The sequence below is a fragment of the Penicillium subrubescens genome (assembly GCF_028828155.1).
Source record: "Penicillium subrubescens strain IBT 31985 chromosome Unknown utg000004l_segment0_segment0, whole genome shotgun sequence".
Taxonomy (NCBI): Eukaryota; Fungi; Ascomycota; class Eurotiomycetes; order Eurotiales; family Aspergillaceae; genus Penicillium; species Penicillium subrubescens.
In genome coordinates this window covers 69,446-97,207 of record NW_026643154.1, presented here as the reverse complement: position 1 = coordinate 97,207, position 27,762 = coordinate 69,446, and the positions used below count along the sequence as shown (strand labels likewise).

Genomic DNA, 27,762 nt, shown 5'->3' with positions numbered 1-27,762 from the left:
CATACGAACAGACTCAAGAGTGCTGGTGGAAGAACTCGAGCACCGTTTTGTAGCCACGCTCGTATTCCTTACGCACCTCAGGGTCCTCCAGGTCCGAGCGAGCAGCCATCCAGCCATGGATCTGGGTTGAGAAGGTCTCGACGTGGTTGGGGACCTGCAGGTTAGCCTTGAACGCAGAGACATCGCTGGCGGGCTCATCCTTAGAGGCTAGCATCGCGAAGGGCACATTCACTTTCTTTGCATCATTAGGGTCGACCATTGCCGGGTGAGCCTGAGCGGCTGCCTTGAAGAGCTTGTTATCGGCACCGACCGATAGCGCCGCAATCTTACCACCCCAGCAGAAGCCCAAGATAGACCAGGACGAGAAGGCACCGCCAGGTGCGAGCTTGTTGGCTTCGGCCACAATGTTGGGGATCTTGGACAAGGTCTTGGGCGGGGCAGCCTGGGTCGAGAAGAAGTTTCCGAGCTTTTGCTTGTGTTCATCGGTTGTGGGTGGATACCACGAGATGTCTGCGGGGTTTCCCTCGAAGAAATCAGGCATGAACACGCGGTATTTCTGCTCGTTTGAGGTGGCCAGGATATCGGCACCCTGGATGGTCTGGTCAAAGAAACCAAAGATATCTGGGCGCGGAAAATCAGAGACGGTGAGCCAATCGTAGATCCCAGTTGCTCGGGATGTGTGAACGATCCCACTTACCATACACCACCAGGATGGCCTTGGTGGCCGACTCGGGGCCTGTGACATCTGCACAAGGAGGTCAGCTCCCGGGGTTTCTTCCTCTCTTCAACCTGATTTCCCGGCGCATTATCATCATTCCACTCACAGGTCTTCAGGCCATTGATGGTCTGGTAAGCTCCCTTGGCCTTGTATCCCTTGGACACGACGGGGGGATTCTGTGACGAGTCAGCCAAGTCATGTCATCCTGCAAAGCTGCGCATTGGGATAAACGAACGAGCAGCACGCTTTGCTGATTCCAGACATTTTTGCCGAGGATGTATGAATTCGGTGAGGGGAGCAGGTATTTCGAAGCGAGAAACTACCGGGGAGTAAGTTGTTAGAGGCTGAATGATTATTCTGAATGGCTTGTCAGTATATCACGTACCGACAAAGGAATTGAAGGGGTTAAAAACTGAGAGAGGTGAGGCAGTTGTTGCGTTGGTTTGCGATCGAAGCGGAATAAATTGGAGGGCGGGTGTTCTACCCCGCCAGTCGACGTCATTGAAGCGTCGGGACTCGCGGGGGTAAACAGGATGCCGAGATCAACAGAATCCTACCCAGTGCGACCATCATTATTGGGATGTAGCTCGGTAATATGCAATAGGATATTTTGGTTATTCTAACAGTAGGTGAGTTTGAATTTCAAGGGCTCGATGGAGGGTGGGCGGAATTGGAAGCCTCCCAGCACGGTCGCGTGAGTTGGAGATGAATATATGTACTTCAGTATATCCTAGAGGTACCTGGATACCTAATCCACACCATCACCTAGAAATTATACAAACCTACAAAAAAAGAGACGCTAAGGCGCTGTGTAGTGAAAGATCGCCGACTGGGTGATATTCTTTAAATCAAATACAATACCTATTCACTCGTTGAAAAACCACAGACAGGTACACAGGTAACTAGGTAGGTTTGCTTATAGCGAGTGCGCAGTGCTACCTATAGCTAGGTAGTTGCAAGGATGGATTCTATAGTAACCTACCAAGTATTAGGCACGGTCCACCACAGTGCGATCCCTGTGGGTTCTCCATGGACACAGTCGTTATTGTGTTCTATCGACATCGGCGTCTGGTTGTACACCCGTCTGCTGTCCCACGCAGAAGATCGAGAATGCATGGTTCCCTCGAAGGCTACAGTCTGCAAGACAGGATCAGTATGCAGGACTCGATACTGTTGTCTTGTCTCCTGCATTTCGCCTTTGAAGCATCATTGGATCTGGAATGGATCCATCTCACATCTCGCTCTGGATATTCTGCAGGTCTGGGCTGGCTGAGATGCTGCACAGCATGCACACGATCGGAAAACAACAACACTTGAAAAGAAAAACAAATACAAATGAAACATGCTTCGTTTGAAGACCCACCAGTAGCATCATTGAAGGGCTCTCATCCCTGATGATTTATGGCCGAGTGAAGCTTAGAATATTTGCTGGCGATTAGTTAGGGGCAGGCATGATTGATGCCCTCGGAGTCTCGGCCCTCACAACATTCCAGTGTCAGCCCTGCACACTTTATTCTTCATGAATGCAGATCCCCCGAGCTCGCCGACACTTCTCCGACAGGGCGACAGTAGTTCGGTCAACTTCCGGTCCAAACACATTTTGAGGGACTATTGTCAAAGCACTGGCGTCTGGCGCGGGACGCCGTGAACGCCTACCCCGAAGCCACGTCGGCACGAACCGACGACGCCGATCGCATGGCTTGAGCCCAGCACGACGAACAGCGAACAGAAAAACAGCGTCCAGCGACTAATGATCAGTGTACGTACATACAGTACCCGCGACAGAGCCATTCCCGTCCTTGGGTCCACTTGCTTGCTGTCACATTTGCACCACTAAAGCCGCCTTGCATGAAGGCTGGAGATCACTGGCAAATCGGCTGCGAACCATCGTCGCGTAGTGGTTCTACCCCTCCTGAGCCCCGACGATCGATCTTGGAGTCAGGGCTAAGGCGACTGTGATCGACGCCTTCAATCGGGCTGGCGGCGGTGGTGGAGAAGATGAGATGGTGGTGGTGGCGACACGCATGGGCGAGGATGAGGAGGGTTGACTTTGCCAGTTGATGCTTTCGAATACGGGAGGTGTAGAGGAGCTTAGGTTTTGTGGTGTCGACAATGAGAATTATGAATTTGAGCTTTATTTTCACTGGCTAATCTACTCTCTCTTCTATCTACAGAGCGAAGGTCAGAACGACCCAAAAGACAGTCTCTGTATATGTATCCATTGCTGGCGAACCCACTACGCGTTGTTTAAGTGCGTTTTACTATGTACTCGAGTCCGGTGTATGGACTAGCAAACTGTGCGGAGTAACCCTGGCAAGACCTCAGTTTACCCAGTCCGGGAGGGATGGACTCTGTAGACAAGCCAAGGCGAATGGGGGTATACTTAGTGGCTCCTACTGTAGTAGTGAACTGTGAATGCCACTGTTCCTTGTCGCCGGCACTCCTTCTCCGCACCCAATCTCGCTTGCTCCTTATCGAAGGGGCTAAATTGTAAGACAGCAACACGAAGGCATGTGGGCTGTTAAGAATGTGACCTTGGCACTTTAATGAGGGGTCCCTTTAGTCGACTTTCATATCCCTCCCTGGCGTCTCATTCGTGGCCTTTGGGTCATCTTACGAGGGAATTTGATTTGATTCGATTGTCGATTTGTTCATTTGTTCGTCTTACTATTTTACGCAGTACAGCCCCTCGGTGATTGATTACTGATGCTTATTGCAAGCTTGACCGGAGACAAAAGAGACTAGACGCAAAAAGTAGACTGCAGCCTCGGTCGTGGATCCCCTGCCAGTCCACGGAGTATGTACGTGGTCCTGGAGTATACATCCGGAAGCGAAGCTCGCAACGAACAGGCCAGATATCTGTTCCCAACCCCTCGCCAATAAAGAGCAGTTGGAAACGAGAGGCGGGGGGTTACGAAGTCAATGGGTCAGTTCTTTCCCATTATTCTCTCGCTTTTCCCAGTCTTCATTTCATTCCCAGCTGGCTCTTGTTCGATTTAACTTTCTCCTTTCTCTGTCTAGGGTCTTCAGTAGAAGCGGTCTCGTGAGGCTCCACTATAGTTACCGCTAGAGTGACTGAGTTGTACTTGGTACTGTACAATTTGAAAATGTACTCCATACAAACTTTGTACCCCCGCCCCCCATGTAGAGTAGAGAGGTGACCTAACTGCCGTACTCCATACATATCAAAAGTCTGTCTGCATATCGATCGACAGGGCCTGGCCGTTAACCTTCCCCAGGCAACTCTTTTTGCGTTCCCCCCCCCCCCCCCCCTCCACACCTTCAGCAACTGTCAAAGAGTTGTCCGTGCATAGGCTTCGGGACGCCAATGTCATTGCCACCTGCCTATTGGCCGATAAGGGGACTGTCGCAACTGGTCCGTGGAAGCGACCAGGACATGCACGGGGACCGTCGTGTGGAGGACTCTGGACCCAGTTATTAAGGGGGGGAACGAGCCATTCCGCACGCCACCCCGATCGCACGCGGCGACCTGACCGGACCCAACCAGTTGGCGCGAATGGCGATTGGAGTTTGATGGTGGTAAGCTTGGGCACCGCCCAATAAGTGCCACGGTTAGTGGGATCCTGGTGACTGGGACGGGGACTAAGGCAACCCCAGAGGCGAACTTAATGCGAGCGCAAAGATACACTGGGGTTACTGCATGGTATACAGAACTATTGGAAAGGACAAAGCCGAGGAGTATAGAATGCATTGTATGTTCTACATGTTAACAAGAAGCACAATGTCCATCAAACAATTTGATCAACCAAACAAGATGAAAAAAAAAACCAAAAACAAATGGAATATATCTCCAGGAAAACAGCAGCCCAACTGTCGACCACGAACAAGCGGCCAACGTGGATAGCCAGTTGACCCAACGAATGGAGGAAACCGTTAGAACGTTGAAAAAGGGCTAATCATCACCCAACAAAAGAAAAGAAAAGAACCGCAGTAAACTAATTCCTATAGTTACTCTACGGAGTTGTCAGATTATCCTCCGGATCCTGTCCACATCCAGGTGAAGGAATATCCGAAGACATGGGAATAATACACCCAGAATACCAGTGCATAGTTCAAGGGGTTACTGCATTTAGAGACCAAAGGAGGTCTCGGGGATCCCGGGGACCAATCAAGCAGGTCCCCTGCCGAGCGAGTGTGTTCTCGATTCTCCGTTGATTTCTTTCGTCCCAACCTGCCCAAATTATCTCCCCTTTCTGTCTTTGTATGGACGCTGTATATCGCCGCCTCCTCCGCGCCTCCCTTTCGTCCTCGGCTGTTGGGGGCGAAAAAAGCTTTGCAGATGACCCGGCATGAAGGGAATTGAATGAGTGACACTAAACCACATTGGCTTTCGCGTGCGGGAGGCCAGTTTGAAGTGGCCAATCACGGACGTAACAGCTCGCTTGTCTCTACCCTTTGCCAGCAGCAGCTCCAGACTCTCCCATGGCTCTCGTATTCTGGCCATTCCGGTCCAGTCCGTGCGTCCTCCTGACACGCGCTCGATTGGTGTTCCCATGGGATGATATATAGGGTGTTGAATATGGAGAGGAGAATGGGGGTGGGTTTAATCGGGCAGGAATCTCATCGCGCGAATGTGACTGGCTGGCTGAACGACTCTCTTTCCCCTCCCCTCCTCTCTTTCTCTCTGTCTCCTTTCTATCGGTCTCCCCAGAGTAGTCCCATAGTCTTGTAGGCTTTGTAGAATGGTTTAGCGCCAAATTGACCATACTTCCGGTAGATACGACGGTAGACGGTGTGTGTATGTGTTTACTCGAGCAGAGTCCTTCCCTTTCACATCTCCTCCGGACTCCGCTAATCCATCCTCAATCATCGCTGGCCTCCATATCATTTAGCGCAGTCCTCTTGATGCCGGGCGAAAGCCGGAGAGTGGACCAGAATAGATTTTGTCTCCGGAAGTCCCTACGCTAGCGCCAACCATTTTTGGCTCTGAATTTTTTTTTTCACGCGATCAGTCAGGACGCAAGGAGTGCAGGAAAAAAAAAAAAGAAAGAAAAAAATACGCAAGATACCCAGAGCCTCTCCCTCACTATGTATGTCTCTGTGTCTCTCGGTCTCTCGCGCAGTCACCTGTCAAAGTCGAGCTTCTACTGGACGTTCGGGATCATTTGCCCCCCTCTTGCTGTTATGATTCTCAGATTATTACTTGAAATTATTCTGATATAAATTATAATCGTGAATATTACCGTATTAATTTCTACGACTACACTGCACTCAGGCTCTCAGCTCCCCAATCGCTTGCTTTCTCACTAAACCAGGCCCCCCTATGCTCTTCCCCCTCCCAGATTTTAATTAAAAAAGTACAAAAACAGGATGTTTTTCAGAGCGCGACCTTGGGCTGGGTCAGAAAAAGAAATCAAAAGAAGAAAAATACGAGTCCCCTTTCTTCTATTTTCGATTCGAAGAGTATCAGAGAGGTTCTATCTTCATATTCCATATCTATGCAGAGAACCAGTATCAGTCCCCCACCTTTCTTTCGTCCTCCAGTGACGATCGCGATCGAGTGATACAGAGACGATCTCGATTCAGGTCGGAACGGCCAACCGGAGACGGATAGGCGAGGGGTGGTGCAGGCCAGTTGAGCTCCAGAAGGGACTAACCGTGCCAAGGGACCGCTAGGACTGCTTGGGATTGACTGGGACTGTGCTGGGAAGTCTGGGACCAGCTGGGGGACCGACTGGTTGAGAGAGGGGGTCCAGACGGTCAACGTTCCGAGTTGGTTATTGGATGGTGAATTACTTCTGGGTCTATCACTGGGTCGCGGTAGGTCGATTAGGGCCTGTCAACCACGTTGCCTCTTGCCCCTCTCTGGTCCTCTTGCCCCCCAGTCTCAGTCCTGGTCTGTGAGGTTCTGGGACTTTTTCTACTTCTGGTCCCTATATGTCCGTGATGATTACTGTATTGCTGATGTACATATGTATGCTCCTAGGGTATGTTTCTCATGGCCAGGGACCTGTTTGGCACTTCTTATTCGTGGGATAGATATTAGTTAGTCTGCGGTCTTATGCACTTCCCTTCCATTCTCCCGAGTCTGTCAGAGCCATCGAGTTTCTGGAGAGTACAGTATTAATAGTTCGCATGCGTATCTATGCTCCATACGGTAGTTATGTATCAAGTGGTTCATCCATCTATGGACGAGGGCTACGAATTAGATTAGACCATAGTATGACACTATGGCAAGATGATGATATGACCGGATCGAACATTTATGACGCTACGATATCCACGTTCTTCCTCCTATATCCCGTCAATGAAAGACAATCCTCAGCTATAGATGACTACATAACTACATACAATAATACTGTCGAAGCATAATGTTCATCCCAATCCCAATGCCAGTTCCGTGATTCTCTCGTCCCCCGATCCTCAATGTAAATTGACCCAAAGAGTCCCGGGTTCCCCACGCTGGCCAGACCATCGCCGACCGTGGCTCCATCATTTTATCATCTTATTTTTTCTTTTCTATTTTTCTCTTCCTTCTCATTGCTCGTTATTTTTCCCTTTCCTTTCCATTCTTTCGGGTCCCCGTTATTTACCCTTTTTTCTTTTCTTTCTTTTCCTTGACTTTACTTGACTACTCTCTCTACTCGACGGTTTCTCTCTCGTGGACGTGGGCCCCTCCCCATCTATATATTCTTCTTATTCTATTTGGGCGTGAACCAACCATTTCCCTCCCTTCTGGACTCCCCCCCAATACTGCGTCTAATTCTCCCCTCTCCCAATCTCCGTCCGACTCGGTCTACTCCGTATATACTTTCTGAACTACTCGTCTACTAGACCTACTTTATTTGCCCTTAATCCGCCCGCCCTACCGGTCCGCTAGTCTACTTCCTCTCGTCTCTCTCCTTCTTGCTCGCTTGTTCTCGCCTTTTTCTTTTTTTTTTTCTTCCTTTTTTCCCTTTTCCTTTTTCTCTCTCTTTTCTCTCTTCTTCTCTTTCGCCTCTTCAACGTGAACCCGAACTGAACACTAAAAACCACCCTAACCTGCCGAAATCTGCCTGAACTCTCCCTCCCTCTTCCTCATCTTTATATAATTCCCCTGTGCCCTCCTGTCCTCCCCGCGCTTCTGCGCCTCCCCAACGCCACGGCTTATCCTTCTTTCCCTCCCCACTCGCCTCTCTCCTCCTCCTGCTGCAAACCGCAACAGCTTCCGCTGATCTGCTCTACTTGACTTCTCTCCACATCTTGCCACCCACCACCATCACCACCTTCCCCCCAGCTTCGGCTTTTCTCCTATCCTATCCCTCTACATATTACTGTATAGTTGAGCCGCGCGACTCTTCTTGCCTAGAGATCATGCACCACTTGCGCTATCCTCGGCCGTGATCTCTTTTTTCTTCCTCTTCTCCCGCGTTACGCGGATCTCCCCCGCGACAGACTTGCCTCTTCCCCTCCTCCATTCGTCTCTCGGCTCCTCGTGAGCTTCCAACGCGCAGAGGTACAGAGCGTCCACCTTCCCGAGGCATCCCCATCAATCGATCTCCTTTTGGCCGACAACTCTCTAAATCTCCGACTCCCCCTACTACGTCTGTCGCCTATCTGCAACTGTCTCCCCTCCTCCACCCTCCAATCCCCACAACGCGGCTAGAGATCGACTAGAGTCCTTCCGACTCTTCTCTACCGATCGCGACCCCCAGCGATCGACAAGCTCGCCCCTCCTGGATCCTTCGAGCCCTTCGGGGGCCCTTCCTGGTGGTCGAGACTGGACTCTGAACCCGGTCAACTCATTCGCTGGGCCTCTGCCCCCCAATCTGCAATCTTCTCTGTCTGACGCCGACCTGTACGCCCCGCGAGATCCATCGGCAAACATGGCGGCCCTCACCGTTCCTGCAGTGCCTCCCCCGGAATGGGCACCGCATTGGATGGCCTCGGTTCGCAGCCCATCAATTCCCGCCGCCCAGCGGCTCCGACGCTACCCAGCTTTGAATTACCGCCTCCACCGTTTGGTCTGTCCGGCGCTGCGGCTCCTAAATATCAGACCCAGCACTCAAATCAACCCCCCGTATCGCATCCCCCAGCGAATGTGAGCGTGGGAAACTTGTTGACGCCTCCCGCGACGAATCAGTCGGGAGAAACGGGGACCCTTTCGCACTCATTGCCGCCCTCGTCTGGCATCTCCTCGGATATGCCCCCGGCGTACTGGCCTGGCACCAGCCCCTACGGAGCTCCAGGAGGTGGACCAGGTCAGTGGGCATCGGGGCACAATGCCGCTTATTCTGGACGCAGCTCCTTCTCCCCCTCTGGCTTGACTCGTTCAGGACCTGTGACATCGCCGCCCACGACAGATGGGATGTCGCAACCTTTCGAGGCGCCTCCAATGGCGTCCTTTTCGCAAGCCCTTCCCGCGCCATCCTCCACTCTTGCTCCCGGTCCGCATTCTGTCACCATGGGCCTCTATCACTCCGGCCACACGGCATCGACCGCACATCTGCCATCGAATGACCCATACAATCAGAAAATGCATTCCCTATACGCCGCCCCGAGCCATCAGACCGGATTTTCTCCCATCTACGCAGGTCCCAATTCCCTGGGTGGCCACGGAGGCCTTGGAATCCACCCCGGCTCGCGCATGCCTCTCCAAAGTCCCGGTGGCCAGCCTCCTTTGACCTTCCCTCGCCAGCCCTGGCCGTCTTATTCCCTCCCCGCGATGTCTGGCCCCATCATGACCAACGTCCACAGTCCTAATAGTCCCATGTCGATGATGGGAGGTATGCAATCGGGCATTCTGCCTGGTTTCAATAGTGGGCATATCGCCAACACGCAGCATCTCTACGGGGCCCACCCATCTGCCCATCATGGTATGCCGGGCCCAACAGCCGACCGACCGTTCAAGTGCGACCAGTGCCCACAGAGCTTCAATCGCAACCATGACTTGAAGCGTCATAAGCGAATTCATCTGGCCGTGAAACCGTTCCCTTGCGCCCATTGTGACAAGAGCTTCTCGCGCAAGGACGCATTGAAGGTATGTCAATCAAGATGTGAAACTCCGAAAACTGATTTCATTTCCTAACTCTGTACTCATAGCGACATATCCTGGTCAAAGGTTGCGGCAAAGATGGTGATTCGGATGCGATCAGTAATCAGACCGGCACCGACGGCACGATCAAAGGCGAAGGCCGCAGTGAAGACGGCAGCCCCGTGATGAATGGGCGTAACTAGACGTATTCATTGACTACGTTTTGCATCCCTGTGGCATAATGGATTCGATTCGACTCCTCAATTACATTGAGCCCCCCCGTCCGTGTATGTATATCCTGGGGTGAGGACGAACGATCGTGTACCTACAGTGGTATTGGGAGTCGGAGGGTGTTTTTTTTTTCGTTTTTCTTGATGGGATCTTTGATCTTGACCACTTGGCATTATCTCTTTTTTTCTTCTCTTTATTTTTGATCCCCGCTTACTTTTGTGTTTATTCTTCTTCGGCGAAGGGTGTGTGTGTGATTTGGGCATCTTGGGATGGGTTGATATTGTCTTTTTTCTGTTTGATTATTGTGTTTTCTTAGCCTGACGTGTGACGTGTGTTCTGATCGTTGTTCTTTTTTCTCTTGTGATTTGAACCGAGCGAGCCCCTGATTTCACTGTTGACTTTACGGGAATGGACCGCGAGTCCACGGTGTTTGATGGTATATAGCAATCTCTGTGCATGAATCATTTGACATTCCATCTTCCATCCGAGTTGATATTTTCAAGCTGGTGGTCAAAATTGTATTCTAATATGCATGTCATCATGAGTAGGGCCTCGAGAGCTCTGATCGTATCTTTGCGCCCACTCATGTTCTACCTTACCACCCCCCCCCCATCCCATGCGAATAAAAAACTCACCTACATTTGTTTGAGCTGAAAGTAAACAGATTCAGAATATCCAAACGAGTCTCTCATCCCACCATTGGCAATCCCTTGCTGTCCCGCTTGGACCTACGCCCAATGCAGTCTCACTCTATTGGACCCCCAATGAGGATGTGGCACCGTGATCGATCCGAATTCCACGCGGGTTTGCTGGCCACATGGCTTGCGTACTTTGAGTCAGGCTAGCGGCGTCGTTTCCGAAGGAGTATCTGATTGCATGGTCGGTTTCGAGTGGAGAACTGAATCAACAAATCATGTCTCGGATGCAGATCCCGGACTATAACACTGCAGACACGCAAACATGTTTCTGTTGCTGAAGTATTTATTAGCAGGCTAGACAGGATGTACGTGCTCTTATTGAAGTGTTAATTTTCCTCTTCTCATATATTACTACTATCTGCAGTACTTGGCAGGTCATTTAACCTTTCGCTTATTCCATTTCATTGTTCTCATTTTTTCTTTTGGTACTACCACTCCCCCCAGTTCATTTCTTTTTTACACATCCATCACGACATGCAGATGGAGGCGTCCCTGACTCGCGCCCTCTCATAGGGCTAATTATATCCATCATACTCGCGGGTGAGGCGTTCGCATTGCCCGGGAGAACCTCGAAAACTAGACCTGACGTGCCCCTCGATTCGACTGCCCGCAGCTGGAACTACGCCATCCCAAGCCACGTCCAGGATGGCGTCGCGCATGCTCGTTTTGACATTCCAACGACAGGGTCAAAATTTGATACCGGGGTATTGCTGACTTTAGACTCTCCTCAGCTCAGCGAGGTCAATCCGTCCGTGTTTGACTGGTGGTACTTTGATGCCGTCTCTGTGAGTGACCCGCGTGAGTCATTGATGGTCATATTCTTCACGACGACGGCGGCTGCGTTCCCGTGGCTTCCATCTAACGAGTCATCGGTGTTGATTGCGTATCTCTGGGTTTCCTTTGCAAATGGAACCATCTTTGAAGAATACGTGCCTGCGACTATTGCCACGGTTGCCGGCGGTGAGGATGCAAGCTCGCCCAGTTCGGGGAATTGGTCGTCGACTGGGCTTAGCTGGGCTGCCTCCCAAGATGATTTGTCCCAATATGAAGTAATTATATCCTCGAAACAAATGCAGGCGAAAGGCGATTTAGTCTAAACTCGGTGAGTACATTGTAAACTACCCTGAGTCCAAGCCATTCAAGGACTCGTTTGGGACCATGACTGATTGCGATGATAGACCCTGGAGCCTCATTTGCCTTGTGGGATTACATCCGACACAACAGCCTTAGAGATTGCTCCTCATATTGGGTGGGTTGCATTGAAGCCTGATGCGGTGGGCCAGGTCGATATCAGTGTGAAGCGTTCTCGTCTTCAATTCCAAGGATCAGCTTATCATGACAAGGTACGACCACACTAACAACCAAAAACGAATGACCATGTACTGAGATCCGGTAGAATTGGTTAGATCAACCCTTTCAAAACTCTATCCAGAGTTGGTATTGGGGCCACGGCCAGACTGGGCCTTTTTCGGTGGTCTGGTTTAGGTATCTGGCACTGAATGACCCATCCCAGACGACCTATGTGAGCAGCTATGTAGCACGCGATGGCCAAGTGCTAGTCTTGTCCTGCAACTCTACCCTACTCACCGTTCGTCCCATTAGGGACTCTGAGACTAGCGCGCGATAACCACCACAAGCAGGTGATATACCAGACGGGTTTCATCTTGAGTTTGACCTTGGGCAGGAAGGCTGGCTGTAAGCCAATGTCTCTGGTACACACATTGCGGGGGATGGCAAATATTACTTGCGCTGGGCAGGGAAGATGACCGGAGAGGTCAATCAGTCTGGTACTGACCTGGGAAATACTGTGGAGTCTTTATTGTCTGCCAGCGCAATCTTTGAACAGTTTGTTCTCGCCGAGTAAACATAGCCATGTATATTTGGTCACTCGGGATTGACTATTCAAAGACAGACCTTTCTACATTTGCATTTTGGAAGAGAGGAGACACGAATTATTTGTTTTAATCACAAGAAAACATGTCTGAAACTCAAACTATTCTCAATAGCCGTAACAATTCTGATGGCATGGAATACCACCACCCCAAGAAAAGATTTGTCGATAGCACGACGTGTTGAGCGTCTACAAGCCTAATCAAAGTGTGGTGACTGCCCGAGGCATGGTCTGTAGGAAAACCGAAATTTATATATTCCGGACTAAATAGGTTAAAGCCGTTCAAAGTTTAGAAGAAAAATATGATAAAGTTGGGGTATCTCGCGGAGAGCGCGAAGGTAAAAACAGATATGATAACGAAACAAAGCCCAAGGCCAGTGGTCATTCAAAACACATAGGAGGAGACTCTCATGGCTTGCTGGACGCCTTGGCCTTCCACTCCTCCACCAATCCCGTATAATCCTCTGTGCCATACGGAGAGAGGCACCGGGACAACATCCCCTGCTTGCGCTCGGGCGACAGACCCAGGTCCCGCAGCATTAGATCGATATAAGGGATTGCATCAAAGACGAAATCGGGATTTCGGCGACCGAAGCCTCCGGGGTAGCGATACTTGCCAAACTCCGAGTGCAGCGCGGTCTCCCAGGCTAGGTTCAGCTCCGCATCATCCTCGACCTTGATATCGGAAGCCGCACGCACGGCCGCTGGGCATTGCTCAACAGCCGTTGGGGTAAGCTGGCCGCCGAAGTATGCGGAAATCCAGAGGGCCTGAGTCTGAGCAATGATTGTGGTGTTGATGGTCATGGTAATGCCCATGAACGCGAGTGATCGATCCTTGACCTGCGACAGAGGGACCATGAAGCGCGCCAGCCGGAAGGGGTGGGGGGCCGCTGCCTCGGCCTCGTCGTTCAGAGGCTTGTACTTGGGATTGGGGGTAGGCTGGTTGCGCAGACGTGGGAATCGTCGAAGAATCTCCTCGTCGGCTGCCTTAACCATCTGTTCATCCAGGGGGTCGCTGCTCCAAGGGAAGCCCAGCTCCCGGTCAATGCCCTCCGGAAGGAATTTCAAGTTGGGAGTAGCGCGCCATCCCGTCGAGCAGATTAGGGCGGTAGATTTCAGCTCCTCACCAGTGGACAGGTGCACTGCGTGATCAGAGAGGTGGTCGAGCTCAGCAATGTGCACCTTGATCGTGCCATCCTTGATAAGATCGAAGAAATCAGTTGGGTAGTTGAGGATACTGAGCGACGAGGCAATCCAGAATGGACTAATCCAGGGCTGCAGCTTCTTGACCTCGGGGTGCTTGTTGAAGCCGTTCAGCTGCACGACATCATCGGCTAGCACGGCCCAGAAGGCATCCACAATCTTGCGACCGAGCCACGTTCCGTGCAAGAAGCTCCGCACGCGAGTATAACCATCGGCATCTCCCCAGATACAGGGGCTGAACCAGGTCAGGAGCCGGGTCGTCACCAGCTTCTCCAGCCACCTTTTCAGCGGTGTCACGTACGGTGGTGCCATCCAGTTTGGCCCATGCCCAGACTCGCGAATGATCCAGTCGACCTGCATCCCAGATGTCGCACATGCGTACGCTGCATCCCAGGCGGACTTGGTACCACCAAACACGGTGACTCGCTCGCCATCCTTCAAGATCTCGGGCTCATACTGTCGCATATCGCGACAGTGGAAGATGGGCGCGCCGAAGGCATCCTGACCCTCAAAGGTGGGCAGATATGCCTGTGATGTGATGCCCGTGGCGACAACCAGCTTCTTTGTCTCGATGGTTGCCAGTTCCTCCCCATGCGACACCTTCAACTGCCAGGTCCCGTCCAGATTGTGTCGTGCGCTCTCGACACGGTGGCCGACTCGGATGCGATCGGTGAAGCCACACCGCTCGGCAAATGCCTCAAGGTAGCGCTGGACGATCTCGCCGGGGATATGCTCTCCAGGCTTGACTCCAAAAGTAGCCTCATCCATGGGGAAGTCGCTGAATTCGTAGGTGCCCAGCATGTTGTTCGACTTGAGACCCTTGTACAGGCGGTGCTTGGCCCACACTCCACCGATGGAGTCGGCGGCCTCCAGCAGGAGCACATTGCTATCGGGATTCACCTCGCGGTAGGTTTTGATGGCCGCAAGTCCACTCCATCCTGTTGAGAACGAACCCTCAGTTAGAATGCGACCAATCGCCAAATATCAACGGGTGTGTTGATCGCGCTAAGCACCACCATCCCGGGCCGCTCGACTCACCTGCACCCACCACGACCAAATCCACACTTTCCATTTTTTTGAGGGGTTGAAGCAGAGCTGGGGGTGTGAGTGTCGGGGTCACCAACTTGGTGATCTTAAAATTGAGATTGAAAGGAAGCGACTGAGTTGACTGACTCGCTGGCGCTAGGATCCCTGCTAGGGAAGAGCGATGCAGCAGGGGGAAGAAGTGAAAGAAACAAGACCAATCCTTCTCTCAAGCGATCGAAAGGAAAATCAACCAGAAAGAAAGAAGAGACCACCAAGTCACCTTTGTAGGACTTTTCTAATTATTTGAGGGGACAACGGTCAAACAATCAAACGGCCACTGATCAACCAACCAGCCAACCGGAACAGATATGCTAAGGTAATAATAATTGTATAATTGTTGGTATTTGGCCACTGTGGTTGGAGTCAATGAAGTGGGCCTGTCAAGAGGGCAAATTACTGGGGGAAAATGAAGCGTAACAGCGGATTTGGGATTGTTAGGGCCTGGGCTAAACCAACTACCGTAAGTAGTGTAGTACTGAGTTAGTACAGGACTAACTATGTAAGTACTTATGTACTTTGGTACTTTGGCCACTCGGTGGAAATGGGCGTCAAAGAAAGTGGCTTCCATCGGACGCCACCACGGGGAAAATGGAGGAGGGAGAAGGATAGCAACGATGGGAAATGATTTTGCGAGTACCATACAGTGTTCGAACTATCGTACATACTATCTATAATATGTACGATACACAATGTACTTTTGACATACGACTGCACGGCAATCAACAGGACTGAGGGCATTACGAGAACACTGACTCGGCATTCAAGTCGAAAATACCACTCCGAACGAATCAGGGAGCTAACTAACGACGGTAATTCACTAGTTGCTTAGGGAAGACCCGGAAAGCTGTCCGAAAGCTCCCAGAAGTTACTATCATCAGCAAGCAATATTTACCTTCTTGTCAGGGGGCATTCCTCGTCGATTGGGGACTTGGCATGCAGCTGGTCCAAAACGGTTCTCACTAGTGAGTGACAGAGAGTGACGGCAACTCGTTAATTGAACTATCGAAATACTGTACTCTATACCCTGTCCTCTACTGATCTGTACTTTGTATTCTATTCTAAATCAGGATGGAAGTACATAACCTGATCCTAGAGAACCACTGTCCATTCTAGGTTCTCTATTTCCCGGGTCATCTTACAACATTGCTCCTGTCATTCTCCTTCTCCGATGATCCTCTCATCCAGGCCCAAGATTAGAATTAGAATTATTCACCCGATGGCGATTGCAATCTTGTCAAGCCCGACAGACTGGTGCGAAAAGTTAAACTTGCCTCCGTCGTTTGACGTGCACTAGGGGCTGCTGTCAAAGCGTGCAGTCTAATGTGGCCCGCGGCCAGGCCGTGTCGACGATCGCTAACCTTTCTGATCATTTTTGGAGTCCTTTTTTCTGTTTGGGATCCTGAAAACTACGGAACTACAATCCGGCTGGATAAAATGGAAGCCTATGGACCACTATGAATAGCCACACGAGAATTCCGACAACATGGTCAGGGGGGTTGAGCTAACGTACACTAAGTTAGAAGCTCCCTCCACCATGAAGAGTACTGACCTAACGGGTGGTCCTTGAGATGGAAGACAACAATCATCAAACGCACGAACGCGTTCGCCCTTCAATTAATTTCCATCATGATGGATGGTTTGTTGGCGATGATGATGATGATGATGATGATAATGATAGATCTTTTCCAATTCATCTGTCAATAACCTTGGACTGACCCGGTCGGACAATCAAGCATTATGCAGTCCGCCACCGTCAAGCAACACTTTGACCCCCCGATCTATGGTTTTTTAGGGCAGATACATCTGTGGATGGTGTTTAAAGAAGACTGACAGCTCAAGCGGCCTGGTACTGCACACAGCGCGATCTCCGGATACTCTACCTATACGATCGGTTGCGTGCTGCCGTCAATAGTGCATCGCGAGATCTCTGCCGTCTTAACGGTATGTCAATCCCGTCCAATCCATCCAACCTAGGCGCGCCAGTACGGACTCGAAGGGGAGAAAAGTGTCAGAACTTCCCGTTCCGTGTGACCCACGACAATGGAAGAACTTCTCAACGGTGTGGACCAAAACAAGTGGGAAACTTGCAGAACCGGATTGTGTTATTCTCCATTTGATCCATCATGATCCACACTCTACCAGCCCCACGACTGGGCGCCCGACCGAGCGGATTCACACCTCTGTGGTCCGTCCTGGTACCTACAAGAGAGTCTGGAGCGCATAGAGCGGCCAACAGTATTCACCATTAAGATTCGCTATGGTCTGAGCACAGAAATCCATCGCAGTTTTTGGCTTGTACTTTGGGTCTAGCGCGGCCTTCCACCCGCGCTCTGAAACATGGAACTTAGCCGGGGCTGGCGACGATGGACCTGAAGCCAAAACACACAAGACAGCCCCCAGAAACGTGTTGACGAACCTTGGTTACGAAAGGGACGAGACCGAGGATCTTAATCCCTTAATTTGACTTGGAGAAAATCGGAGGTAATTGAGAATGACAGCTTACTAGCTCCTTACACTGTAGTTCGCTACGGTCAATTTCCGATGTCGCTGAATTTTCTAGTTGTTTCTCTCCGATAGGACGATTGTATTCTTCTGGTAAAAGGATATGAGCCCACAGCCCAAGCGAGAAAGCAAAAAATAAAGATAGCGACAAAGACAGGTTTAGGCTTAAGCAAGTTGCAAATAATCAACCAGTCAACGGCTGAACCAACTCTACGGAGTACTTGAGTATCCACTAACTGGTTCCTGACGTATGATGGGCCCAAGTATTCGGCAGACCGCGATTAACCTTCTCTAGTGATATCAAAATTATTCTGGACGTGCACTGCACGATGTAATCTCCGACAGACGGATCGGCAATGCTGACACACTTGGAGAGCAGGTCCTGTCGACTGCCCCTAAGTAGTACTCCGTACGTCAATGCGGATGATAGCGAATGGATGATCGGAAGATCTATTAAACATCAGTTGGAGAGTACAGATATCGTCAACAGCTGCTAAGGAGACCTGGTTTCAGATGAAATATCATTGGCCCAGCTGGAGACAGATCCCATCACTGCAACTAGCGTCTGTCACTGCGTCATTGCGTTCGCAGGTTTGGTGAGCTGTTCTGATGGCAAATAAAGAAAATCTCTGTCAGGTCGGTCATCCGAGCGAGTCATTCCCTGCTGGTGTAACCGAATCATGTAAAGGAGGACTGGTTGGAGTGTTGGACAGACTCAAGAATTTAGGACCGACACCTCTGCCTGACTCGTACGAGCTCAAAAGTAGGCAATGAAACACGGAGTACGGAGTACACAGACGGAGTACAGAGATGGAGTACAGAGTAACAAGCTAGTCTCTATATAGTTCCAGTAGTCTAGGAAGACTTCCATGGGCTTAGCCACTGCCGATCGCCTTTGCTGCATGAGGAAGCTCCCATATTGAACTCAGGGGAGTAGTGCTGCAGTGGAGCTTATGGCGGTCCATTTTGCTTTTCCTAAAAAACCCAGCAACCCGCCAGCTGTAAGCGAAGGAATACCAAATCATAAAACTGGTCTGGAGGCCTGGAGAATTCCTCCCCGGGAGGCGGAGGGGCGTTTGGGAAGTGGGGAGTGGGAGAAGCCCGATAATCGACATGTGCCAAAAGTCACAGCTGCCATCGGTAGGACAAATGTCATGAACGGAACCGTTGCCGCTAGCCGGGTATCCATAGTGTGTCTTCTTGGTCAATCGGCCTCTTAGAAGTCGAATTCATGCCAGAGTTTCTCCATCGAGATGGGTCTTTGCTTCTAGTGTACTCCGTAGTTTTGCCAGCTTCTTGGCTACTCTCCAGCCACTGGCGTCTTGGAGAAGTTGGACTCATCCACTTTTGTAATTTTTTTTTTTGTAATTTTTAATTTTCCCAATTTTGGTTGTTGCCGTTTATAAATCGACTGATTTGCGGGCTGGCTTCTTTGTCTGGCCTGGTTCCAATGACAAGCAGAGAGGGCCCCGGGGGAAACCATAAGCCACCGAGATAGTAAAAGTCTTCTACTATTTGCTCATCTGGTTCTGCTTCCTATTCACACACCCTTCCCTCCCTCCCTCTTTTGGATGGCTTGGGTGTCGTTGTCTTTCTTTTATCTGAATCAAACCCCCCCGGAGGCCTTCATTCCCCATTCCTGCCGCGTATTCATTGAACAACGCATAACCTGCAAAGATCAAATCCACCATGGGTGACTTTGTCACAGAGGCTTTCACACTCCTGGCAGTGGCCATTGTGATTATTGGTCTCCGTACTGTGGCTCGATGGATCATGGTAGGACCGAGGAATTTCCAGGCAGATGATTATCTGATGCTATTGGCTTGTGTACGTGAGAACCTTTGGGTTTTCTTACATCTCTTGAATGTATAGCTAATTTATATAGGTGGTGTACGGGCTGGAAACCGGCGCTGCATACATGGTGGGCGCATGGTTCAAAGGCCTCGCCAACAATGCCATGACAGATGAACAACGCAAACAGCTATCTCCCGACTCCGAAGAATATCGTCTGCGTGTGGGAGGCTCGAAGGTCCAGGTGACTGGCTGGTCATTATACACTCTGCTTTTATGGCTCTTGAAAACTTGCATGGCCGTCTTCTACTCTCGTTTAACGTGAGTTCTCCTGGTGCTTGGCTTGCTTTTTGCGATGAAGCAGGCAGCCGTTGGCTCGTTCTTTTGCTTATTCAAAATGCTAACAATGGCTTAGAGCGGGCTTGATCAACATGCGCGTCCGAATCCATATCGCATATGGCTTGATTGCCACCACTTACATTGCTACAATTTGTTCCATTCTCTTTGGTTGTCACCCGATGCACAAGAACTGGCAGATCTATCCAGATCCCGGAAGTGAGTTCCAAGAAAACTTCATTCGATAAAGGATACTCTGCGTCTACTAACAAAAAAAATCGAACAGATTATTGTCAGCCTGCTGTTTCCAAGATCGACATCTACGTCACAGTCGTGCTGAATGTTGCGACTGATATCTACCTTATCAGTATCCCAGCGCCCGTATGTTAATCTGCTCCAGGCACTGTTTACTATGATACAAAGCTTACCAACGACGATCGCAGATGCTCTTCAAGGCCCGCCTTCGCTGGCGTGAAAAACTCGAGCTTCTTGTTCTTTTCAGCGGCGGTCTCTTCGTCATGATGGCCGGTATTCTGCGCTGCGTTTTGATTTTGACAGTAAGACTACCCTTCATATTTCTAATCTGATTTTTGGATCATACCTTGACACTGAGGTTTACAGGCTGGTGCCAATGGTGCCCAACAAGCTGGCAGCTGGGCCTGTCGTGAAACCTTCGTCGCTGTGGTCATTGGCAATGTTCCGATGATCTATCCGCTTTTCCGTCGAGTCGCTCGCCGTGCAGGCCTTTATATTACCTCGAGAGGAGGTGGTTCTGAAAGCTACCCAGCCTACCAACTATCAGATGGTGATGCCAGTGGGTACGCGAGACGCAAGAAGTTCCGTCATCCGCTTTCCATCCCAGGTGACACGCAATGGAACACCGTTAGTGACGAGCAAATGATACTACCGACTTCACGCCAGCAGCCGCCTACATGCACCGCTGGCGAGGGGGACTGGGACGCTACCAGCCACACCAGCCATGGCGGAGGGATCAAAGTGATCCATGAAACGATTGTTCATAGTGCCGAGAAAGGCTCTCGCTTATAGATAGTAAAGGATACAGGTAGAATATGGGCTTCTCCCAGTTAGCGTTCTTATACGGAGGTGAGCGATGGTTCCTCCAGCCTCAATGCGTGCAGCTCGAGGATTCGATGCCCTCAGAATTCAACGAGAATGTAAGCGTAGTCTTGTCATCCATCCATACGAGACGAGCATTCCTTTGGAGAACCTGAGCTTGACTCTCTCCTGCCTTAGTATTATGAGACTCATGCAAGGAGCATATGGATTAATATTGCTAAAGAGTGGTGAAGTTTCTACTAACTACCGGTAGAAGACGGTGATGACATTGGATTTGATTGATGAGACTAGCGATGGCCTTGGCAAGCTTTAGCTAGCTATAATGTCTAGTTCCACCGGGATAAAGCTGTATCAGGGTTGGAGCCCTGTAGAACGTAGTGTCTCCCCACCGGAGAACGTATCCTTATGAACAAATTAACATTCTGCAGAGTGAGCTCGGGAAGAGCCACCACTTCAGGGGTCTGTTCACCCGGTTTGCAGACAAATAGACTGCCAAATCCCCGGAGCTCCGCATTCAACCCCACAAATCCCCTCCTCCACGGAAAGGAAATGGACAACATGCCGCAAAGATGAGATCTGGGGATTTCGGAGAAGATGTGGGATCCAGAGGACTCAGAATTGAGATAAAAGGACGCCCAAGCTGCACTTCGACGATGAAACGAAACGGAAAGAAAGACTGCGCAATTCAGAGAAGTATTTGGACATCATGTTGTGGAGTGTTTTCGCATCTCTTCTCGCCGCTGGTTTGGTAACGGCAGACAACCTCACAGCCACCGTCAACCTCAGCGTGTCTAAAGGGAAACCTGTCCACTGGGCTTCTGGTTTCATTTATGGTATCCCCGATACACCGAATCAGATCCCCGATCATTGGTACACCGATATAGGATTCCGTTATGGTCGTGCTGGAGGCGCACAGCTTCAAGCGCCCGCCCGAGGTTGGATCTGGGGATTGAATGAATACAAAGGTCGCCTGGAGTCAACGCTGTCAAATTACCGGACTTGTCGCAAATACGGTGCTGAATTCATTCTCCTACCGCACGACGTGTGGGGAACTGACCATACCAACTCTTCGACGGTCTGGCCTGGTGATGGAGGCGACTGGTCCGATTATGACTTGTTCGTCAAAACCCTGATGAAGGACCTCAAGAAAAATAATGCACTGAAGGGTCTGGTTTGGGATATTTGGAACGAACCCGATATTAGTATCTTCTGGGAACGCGATCAGCAGCAGTGGATTGACTTATACATTCGCACTCATAAGCTGCTTCGGTATGTGTCAGGTCCTCAATTCCCCATTGAATCAAGTTCTAATGCCGGGCAAATCTTTTGCACAGCGAGGACCCAAGCTTCCACTCCGTCCAGATCTCGGGCCCATCGTTGGCCTATCGCCCAGTTTCTGGGAACACTTGGTGGAGCAACTGGCTGGCTCAGATCGCAGGAAACAAGACTATTCCCGAACAATATTCCTATCATTTGGAAGGCGCCACGAACGACTGGGACAATGATCTTCAAAACACAAACAGCACACTTGCGACGCTTCTGAAGAATTATGATCTCCCTGATCGCCAGATCAACATCAACGAGTATGCCAATTACGGCGAACAAGTCCCCGCTGGGGCTGCGTGGTGGATCTCACGATTGGAAAGATACAATGCCTTTGGGTTGCGTGGCAATTGGCTAAGTGGATGGACACTACACGACCTCATGGCGAATCTCTTGACTAAAAAATCGGATCCGACCGATTATAATGCGACCGATTACGCTCCGGCTCCCGAGTTCCAGGTATATAAATACTACAAGGGGAACATGACCGGCCACCGCGTCGAAACCTCCGGCACTGGAGATCGCCTGTTCGACGTCTATGCCACGGTTGACTCGGACAAGGTTCGCATTCTGTCAGGAACGCGCATTACGGCGGGAAATTGGCAGATCACCGTGACAGGGATGAGTGCGGTCGGGCTTCCGTCTGAAGGGACGGTAGATATTCAAACCTGGGGATTTGCTGGCACATCCGTGTATCAAGAGGTGGATTCCCCCAGCAATCGCGGTATCGTCTCGCATACTTATTCGGGTGATGTGTTGACTTTCCCCATCTTCCAAACCGATGCTAGCACGGCGTGGGCATTTGAATTTAGCCGCTAAGGGATTCTACGGATCTGAAATGTCGGCTGAAGCCATGAATTTCGAAAAGATTTACACTTTGCGATTATCTCAATCGAATTTATTTATGTATCTCGTAATGATTCCGTGATAACTAATATTAATACTATCTACGGAGTACCGATTGTCCTATTCCGCCCCCAAAACTTAAGATCCCGTTTGTTCCGAAGGACCCCACTAGTCTTTCCCCACACTAATTCCGTCAGCGACCTCAGCGGAATTTACCTTCCCTTCTTCCTCATGGCTCGCAATGACAAGCGCTATCTCAGCAGAGGTCTCACAGAGACCGGACCATAGTCAGCGACGCACCTATGAAACAGAACTCGATGACCGTCCCAAAGAGGATGTTCGGTCTTCACCCAAAAAAGCGAAAAGAGGGAAATACGCTTCGAAGGCATGGTAAGCATTCGCCCCAGGGCTGCTTGTATAAATTGAAAATTCCTGACAGCCAACGAACTGTTTACAATAGTGTTCATTGCCAGCGACGCAAGATTAAAGTAAGAGCTGCAAGGGGCGAGTGGCGTCGATGCGAACTTCACTGATATTTGACCTACTTTTCTTTTGTGACAGTGCGATGGGAATGCTCCCTGTCAGGCTTGTACAATCAAGGGACGGGACTGTCAGCGAGTGGGTACAGATATGCGGGGAAGATGGCGAGCTGCAGATCATGTTTCTGCAGGATCCAAAGGTTTGGCATCTCGCATGAGTCGAGTGGAGCGTCAACTGGGCCTCGTGAAAGAGCCAGAAAGACGTCGACGGGGTGAACCCGACCAGACTCATGGAGAATCCATTGAAGGGCTTTCTCCACATCAAAGGCGGGAAAATGGCTCGGTTTATGGATCGAGCACTCGAAATCCGAGTCCACAGCTGCAAGTTCCGGCGTTTTCTGGCGAGACGTCCATTGCACACAATCTCACTGTCGTTGAGGGACGGCTAGAGCAGATGGGTGTACAATATAAGAGACTTCGCTCTGCATCGCCAAGTCAAAGATTTACATCACGTCTCACACCCTCACCAAACGAATCATCGGATTTGTCACCAGAACAACAGACAGGCCTCATTCAAAAGGTTTTGGATGCCCATCGCATCGCGCCCAATCGACGACAGTGGGACAGTCTTATGCACACGTTTTGTGATGAGGTGCATATTCTTGTGCCGTTTCTCCACCTTCCAAGTCTGTGGAAACTTTATGATGATCTGTGGAGATCCGGATTCGGTCGCCAATCAGACGGTCAATTGGAGAGCGGCAGTCACCGTGTGCGAACCGCTCACATTTTACTCGGCATTGCCAATGGAAGATGTGTGGAATCCTCGCGTCTAGAAGAGGATCAAGGCTCCTATTCTGCTGGCTGGAGCTTATACAGCGCCGCCAGAGATATGTTTGGTGACCTGATTGATGGATTCCGGCAGTGCGAGGATCAAATACTTGTCCTACAAACAGTTATGCTAATGGTTGTTTACCTGTTTCGTCTTGATGCGCACGGATCTGCCGAGAAGATTCTGGCACTCGCAATATCGCATGCACATCATCTTGGCCTTCAGAGGGAACGGGTTGTCAGCGCAATGTCACCATTCCAGAGCCAGATGGCTCGTCGTTTATGGTGGTGCATCTACCTGTTGGATCGAAGGTTGGCCATCGAAACTGGTCGTCCATTCCTCATCCAAGATATCAATGTTGACGTGGGACTTCCTGACAATGTCAGTGATGAATGGCTAACGACCCATAAAACGACTCAGCTTGCAACGAGGGTCAACATGTCAGACAAGGAAGGAATTTCTACGTCAGTTCCCTATCTGATAGCTATGACTAGCTATTCCAAAGTCATCGGGAAAGTGTGGGAAGCTCTCTACGGGGCCACCACATCGGAGGCAACCACAAGTCCTCTGCTCAACGAGTACCTTGAGCACCTGACAACCCAATCACAGAAAGGCCTTCAAAAGGAATTCACCCACGACCCCTATCACGAAGATAATTATAATAGTGAAGGATTGGCCTGGTGGCAAGTGAAGCAACATCTCATGATGCGTATCGTGGGGGCCCCCTTCCCATCTTTCTCACCTCCATTCCGTCAATTGTGGATGACACCGAGCTAACACACCAAAGCAGAGGTGGTGCTCGCTTTATCTTTTGATCCGCAAGCCCATGCTTCAAAAAGTGCGGTGCAACAATGATTCACTGTCTGAAGCAGTAGAGAACGAGGTCATCTGTATGCGCCTGGCTCAGAGAATCATCGATGACTTCAGAAACGTACCGGAAGAACATCCGAAGTACACGTTTCCTTTCTTGCATTACTTGACTAGTGCTACCATTATTGCACTAGGGCTTATTATCAAACAGCCTTCATTCAAAAGCTCCTATGGGGCCCTGACGCTGAGGGCTACCAAGTCTCTATGGGAGCATTGTCGCAAAACATGGATGTCTGGTAAAATGGTCCAAACTGTATGGAAACTGAATCAAATAGCAGATGCTATTCTGAGCTCCCATGACTCACCATCAGACCGCACATCTCGCTTTGGCGGCAGTGTATCTACTCTTCTACCCGCCGCTGGTTTAGTCCAGTCAACCCCAAATGATGAAAGAAATCCACCCAAACAATATACGACGGTCAATCCGACCATTCGGCCGCCGCTGTACTCGTCACAAACTCCAATAGGAGCTCGAAACTACGCCCACGTCATTGACAACAATCATATTCTTTCAGAGCCGGAAGCTGGAGCGATTCCAGGAGCCACAGAACCACAAAATCACCAGAGAAACGATACGACACAGGCACGAGCTGGAGCTGCTGCCTCAATGTTGGATTTTGTTGGCGGTCGTCGTCCTGCCTTGAGAAATGACAGCTCGCACAGGCCGGAGGATTTCCCATACCCAACAGGACACATGCACTGTCAGGCAGAAGCCTATTTTGAAACAAGAGGCTGCATGGAGACTCGTGACGGTCGTGATCACGGGGCTAGTTCGTCACAGATATACGATACTGTACCATTTGAAATGGGTCTGGACGCGCCGTTACCGGGAGAAAGCATAAACGGTGGAATGGAATGGTTACAATCCCTGTTTTCCAATGGCCTTGATTCCCAGATTCTACCTGTATGGGATTGATAATTTAATGGCTGATCAGTTGATCGCAGATAAGGGCTTGGTATTCGTAGAAAGGCACAAAGTTCTTAGTAAAAGTATTAATGGTATTCTTGTCATGACAAATGCGCAGAATGAGAGCATTCTGTGTAGGTTTGTTCGTAAAATACTTGGCCATGAACTGCATGAAATACGCGACCTCTTACACCGTGTGTGACTCGCGGGCTCGGAAAATATCAAATATAGCTTATCGTCACGATTTGCCATCTCAATCATTTGCTATCTACAATCATTTGCCAGATGCCCGATTCCTTATTTCCCCCACAATCATCGGGCTTCGCAGTCGGATCTTGTGGCCAAACTTGTAGAAGAAAAATGGAATGGGGATCAATACGACCTCAATGATGGCCAACATGGTCCCAGCCCAGTTGGGCCCCAGCGTGTGGTACATCTTGGACCCAGCAAGAGGGAGAACGCCACCAAGGCCATATCTCACAATCGAATTGCCTGCCATGGCCGAGGCTGCATAAACCGTATAGCTTCCAGCTATGTAGTTTGTAGCATAGATGAAAACCAGACCATTGCCCAACCCAAATGGAAGACCTGCCAGGATCGGGAGTATCCAATGGATCGACGGTTTAGCGGTCCATGCAAACCAAAACTCTCCAATTGGGATGAGAACACTTCCTAGGCATACCGCCCATGCCGCAGCCTCGGGGGCTGGTCGGCCTGTGCTTGGATCTGAAGGGTGTAAATTGATAACTTTTCTGATCAAAGGCTCTGAAATCACCGCAATGGCAGTTCCGATTCCAATGCCACAGTAACCAAGCCCTGCAAGACTCGGAGACCAACCCCGATGCTCCTCAAAGACTATAGGATAGGCGACGAAGCACAGGAAAAGAACCGCATAGACAATGCCTATATATATGTTCCAGAAAATACTGCCGTTGAGTTAGCGTATGAGACAATGAAACATATGGAAGAAGAATTTCATGTTAATTACCAAATCGGCTCGAACAAAATCATTCGAATAGGACGGATCAAGTTAGTTTTCAACATTTGAAGTCCCGTCTGCTCGTGGTCAAATTGGCACCACCAACGAAGATCACCGGTTTCTTGCTGCAATTTCTTGGTCCGTCTGCGAAGGAGGGTGGGCGCGTATGTCTCTTTGACCAGAAACATCAAGATAAGTGAAAACCCAGTACTGATCAAAACGATCCAATTAATCCAGCGCCAGTCAAGATACTGAAATATGAAGCCTCCAATTATAGGGCCTATGTGAACGTTTCGTAACGATTTCTTAGAAAACAGTCATTGGTATTGGGCCAATCTGGGCTCCAGTGCATACCTAAGACAGGGCCATTCATAGTCCCGAGGCTCCAGCAGCTCAGCGCCAGAGCACGATATTGATCATTAGTCACATCAGCAACGCTGCCTGGTCCGCTTGAGATCGAGACTCCCCCGAAGAAACCACTGAAAAATCTGCTAATCAAGATCGTTTCGATGTTTTTCGCAAGCGCCACAGGCAGGACAAATATGCCAAAGAGTAAAACAGAGACAACGTAGACAGGCCTTCGGCCATATATTTCAGAAAGTGAGGAAAGAACAGCTGATCCGATCCCAAGGCCGAAAAGATTGGTGGTCAGACCCAGAAGCACTACAGTTTCCGAGGAATTGAAGGCGTCCTGCATTCCGTCGAGACCCGAGGTATACATTGTCGTGTACATGATTCTAAGGAGTCAAAGTGTTATTGACTGTTATCGCTGAGGTGTCACGACAGCTAGTTGAATCAGACATACACTATTGTGGTGGAGAAGGATGTGGCGGCCACAACAAAGCATCTGTACCATACTGGCCAGGTTCTCGGATTTTCCGTGTCGGCCGCCTTCCACGTCACCTCAAAGTTGGGATCGCGAGTCGCGGCAAAGCCATCTGATAGAACGCAGACTTCAGATTTCTGTACGTCTGACATTGCAAGAACAAGTGAGATTTATTTTGTCGAATCATTGGGGTGAT

General features: G+C 50.2%; 8 protein-coding genes across 8 annotated transcripts; 5 read left to right on the top strand and 3 right to left on the bottom strand.

Annotated features, from left to right (window-relative positions):
• Positions 1–13: 13 nt before the first annotated feature.
• On the bottom strand, positions 14–1,220 carry N7473_005130 (dienelactone hydrolase family protein; the record flags this gene model as incomplete). The annotated part of the gene is made up of 5 exons (XM_057151070.1): positions 14–621; positions 698–745; positions 825–894; positions 954–1,037; positions 1,104–1,220. The coding sequence occupies 5 exons, from the start codon at positions 1,218–1,220 to the stop codon at positions 14–16; spliced, it is 927 nt and encodes a 308-aa protein (XP_057008875.1).
• Positions 1,221–8,582: 7,362 nt separating this feature from the next.
• N7473_005129 (putative C2H2 finger domain protein) lies at positions 8,583–9,895 on the top strand (the record flags this gene model as incomplete). The annotated part of the gene is made up of 2 exons (XM_057151069.1): positions 8,583–9,698; positions 9,761–9,895. 2 exons carry the CDS (start codon positions 8,583–8,585, stop codon positions 9,893–9,895), a joined length of 1,251 nt encoding a protein of 416 aa, XP_057008874.1.
• Positions 9,896–11,095: 1,200 nt separating this feature from the next.
• N7473_005128 (uncharacterized protein) lies at positions 11,096–12,248 on the top strand (the record flags this gene model as incomplete). The annotated part of the gene is made up of 4 exons (XM_057151068.1): positions 11,096–11,109; positions 11,202–11,670; positions 11,800–11,964; positions 12,135–12,248. 4 exons carry the CDS (start codon positions 11,096–11,098, stop codon positions 12,246–12,248), a joined length of 762 nt encoding a protein of 253 aa, XP_057008873.1.
• A 539-nt stretch (positions 12,249–12,787) lies between these two features.
• N7473_005127 (uncharacterized protein) lies at positions 12,788–15,190 on the bottom strand. Its single transcript, XM_057151067.1, has 2 exons — positions 14,754–15,190; positions 12,788–14,653 (listed from the first exon to the last, which is right to left on the bottom strand). The coding sequence occupies exons 1-2, from the start codon at positions 14,785–14,787 to the stop codon at positions 12,921–12,923; spliced, it is 1,767 nt and encodes a 588-aa protein (XP_057008872.1). The 5' UTR covers positions 14,788–15,190; the 3' UTR covers positions 12,788–12,920.
• A 3,802-nt stretch (positions 15,191–18,992) lies between these two features.
• Positions 18,993–20,477, top strand: N7473_005126 (uncharacterized protein; the record flags this gene model as incomplete). Its single annotated transcript, XM_057151066.1, has 6 exons — positions 18,993–19,130; positions 19,189–19,415; positions 19,510–19,649; positions 19,717–19,811; positions 19,874–19,987; positions 20,052–20,477. 6 exons carry the CDS (start codon positions 18,993–18,995, stop codon positions 20,475–20,477), a joined length of 1,140 nt encoding a protein of 379 aa, XP_057008871.1.
• A 736-nt stretch (positions 20,478–21,213) lies between these two features.
• N7473_005125 (uncharacterized protein) lies at positions 21,214–22,649 on the top strand (the record flags this gene model as incomplete). The annotated part of the gene is made up of 2 exons (XM_057151065.1): positions 21,214–21,776; positions 21,842–22,649. The coding sequence occupies 2 exons, from the start codon at positions 21,214–21,216 to the stop codon at positions 22,647–22,649; spliced, it is 1,371 nt and encodes a 456-aa protein (XP_057008870.1).
• Positions 22,650–22,917: 268 nt separating this feature from the next.
• On the top strand, positions 22,918–25,770 carry N7473_005124 (Zn(II)2Cys6 transcription factor; the record flags this gene model as incomplete). The annotated part of the gene is made up of 4 exons (XM_057151064.1): positions 22,918–23,066; positions 23,137–23,164; positions 23,238–24,698; positions 24,775–25,770. 4 exons carry the CDS (start codon positions 22,918–22,920, stop codon positions 25,768–25,770), a joined length of 2,634 nt encoding a protein of 877 aa, XP_057008869.1.
• Positions 25,771–25,902: 132 nt separating this feature from the next.
• Positions 25,903–27,718, bottom strand: N7473_005123 (MFS transporter; the record flags this gene model as incomplete). The annotated part of the gene is made up of 4 exons (XM_057151063.1): positions 25,903–26,687; positions 26,750–27,020; positions 27,095–27,477; positions 27,546–27,718. 4 exons carry the CDS (start codon positions 27,716–27,718, stop codon positions 26,036–26,038), a joined length of 1,479 nt encoding a protein of 492 aa, XP_057008868.1. The 3' UTR covers positions 25,903–26,035.
• Between the last annotated feature and the right edge of the window lie 44 nt (positions 27,719–27,762).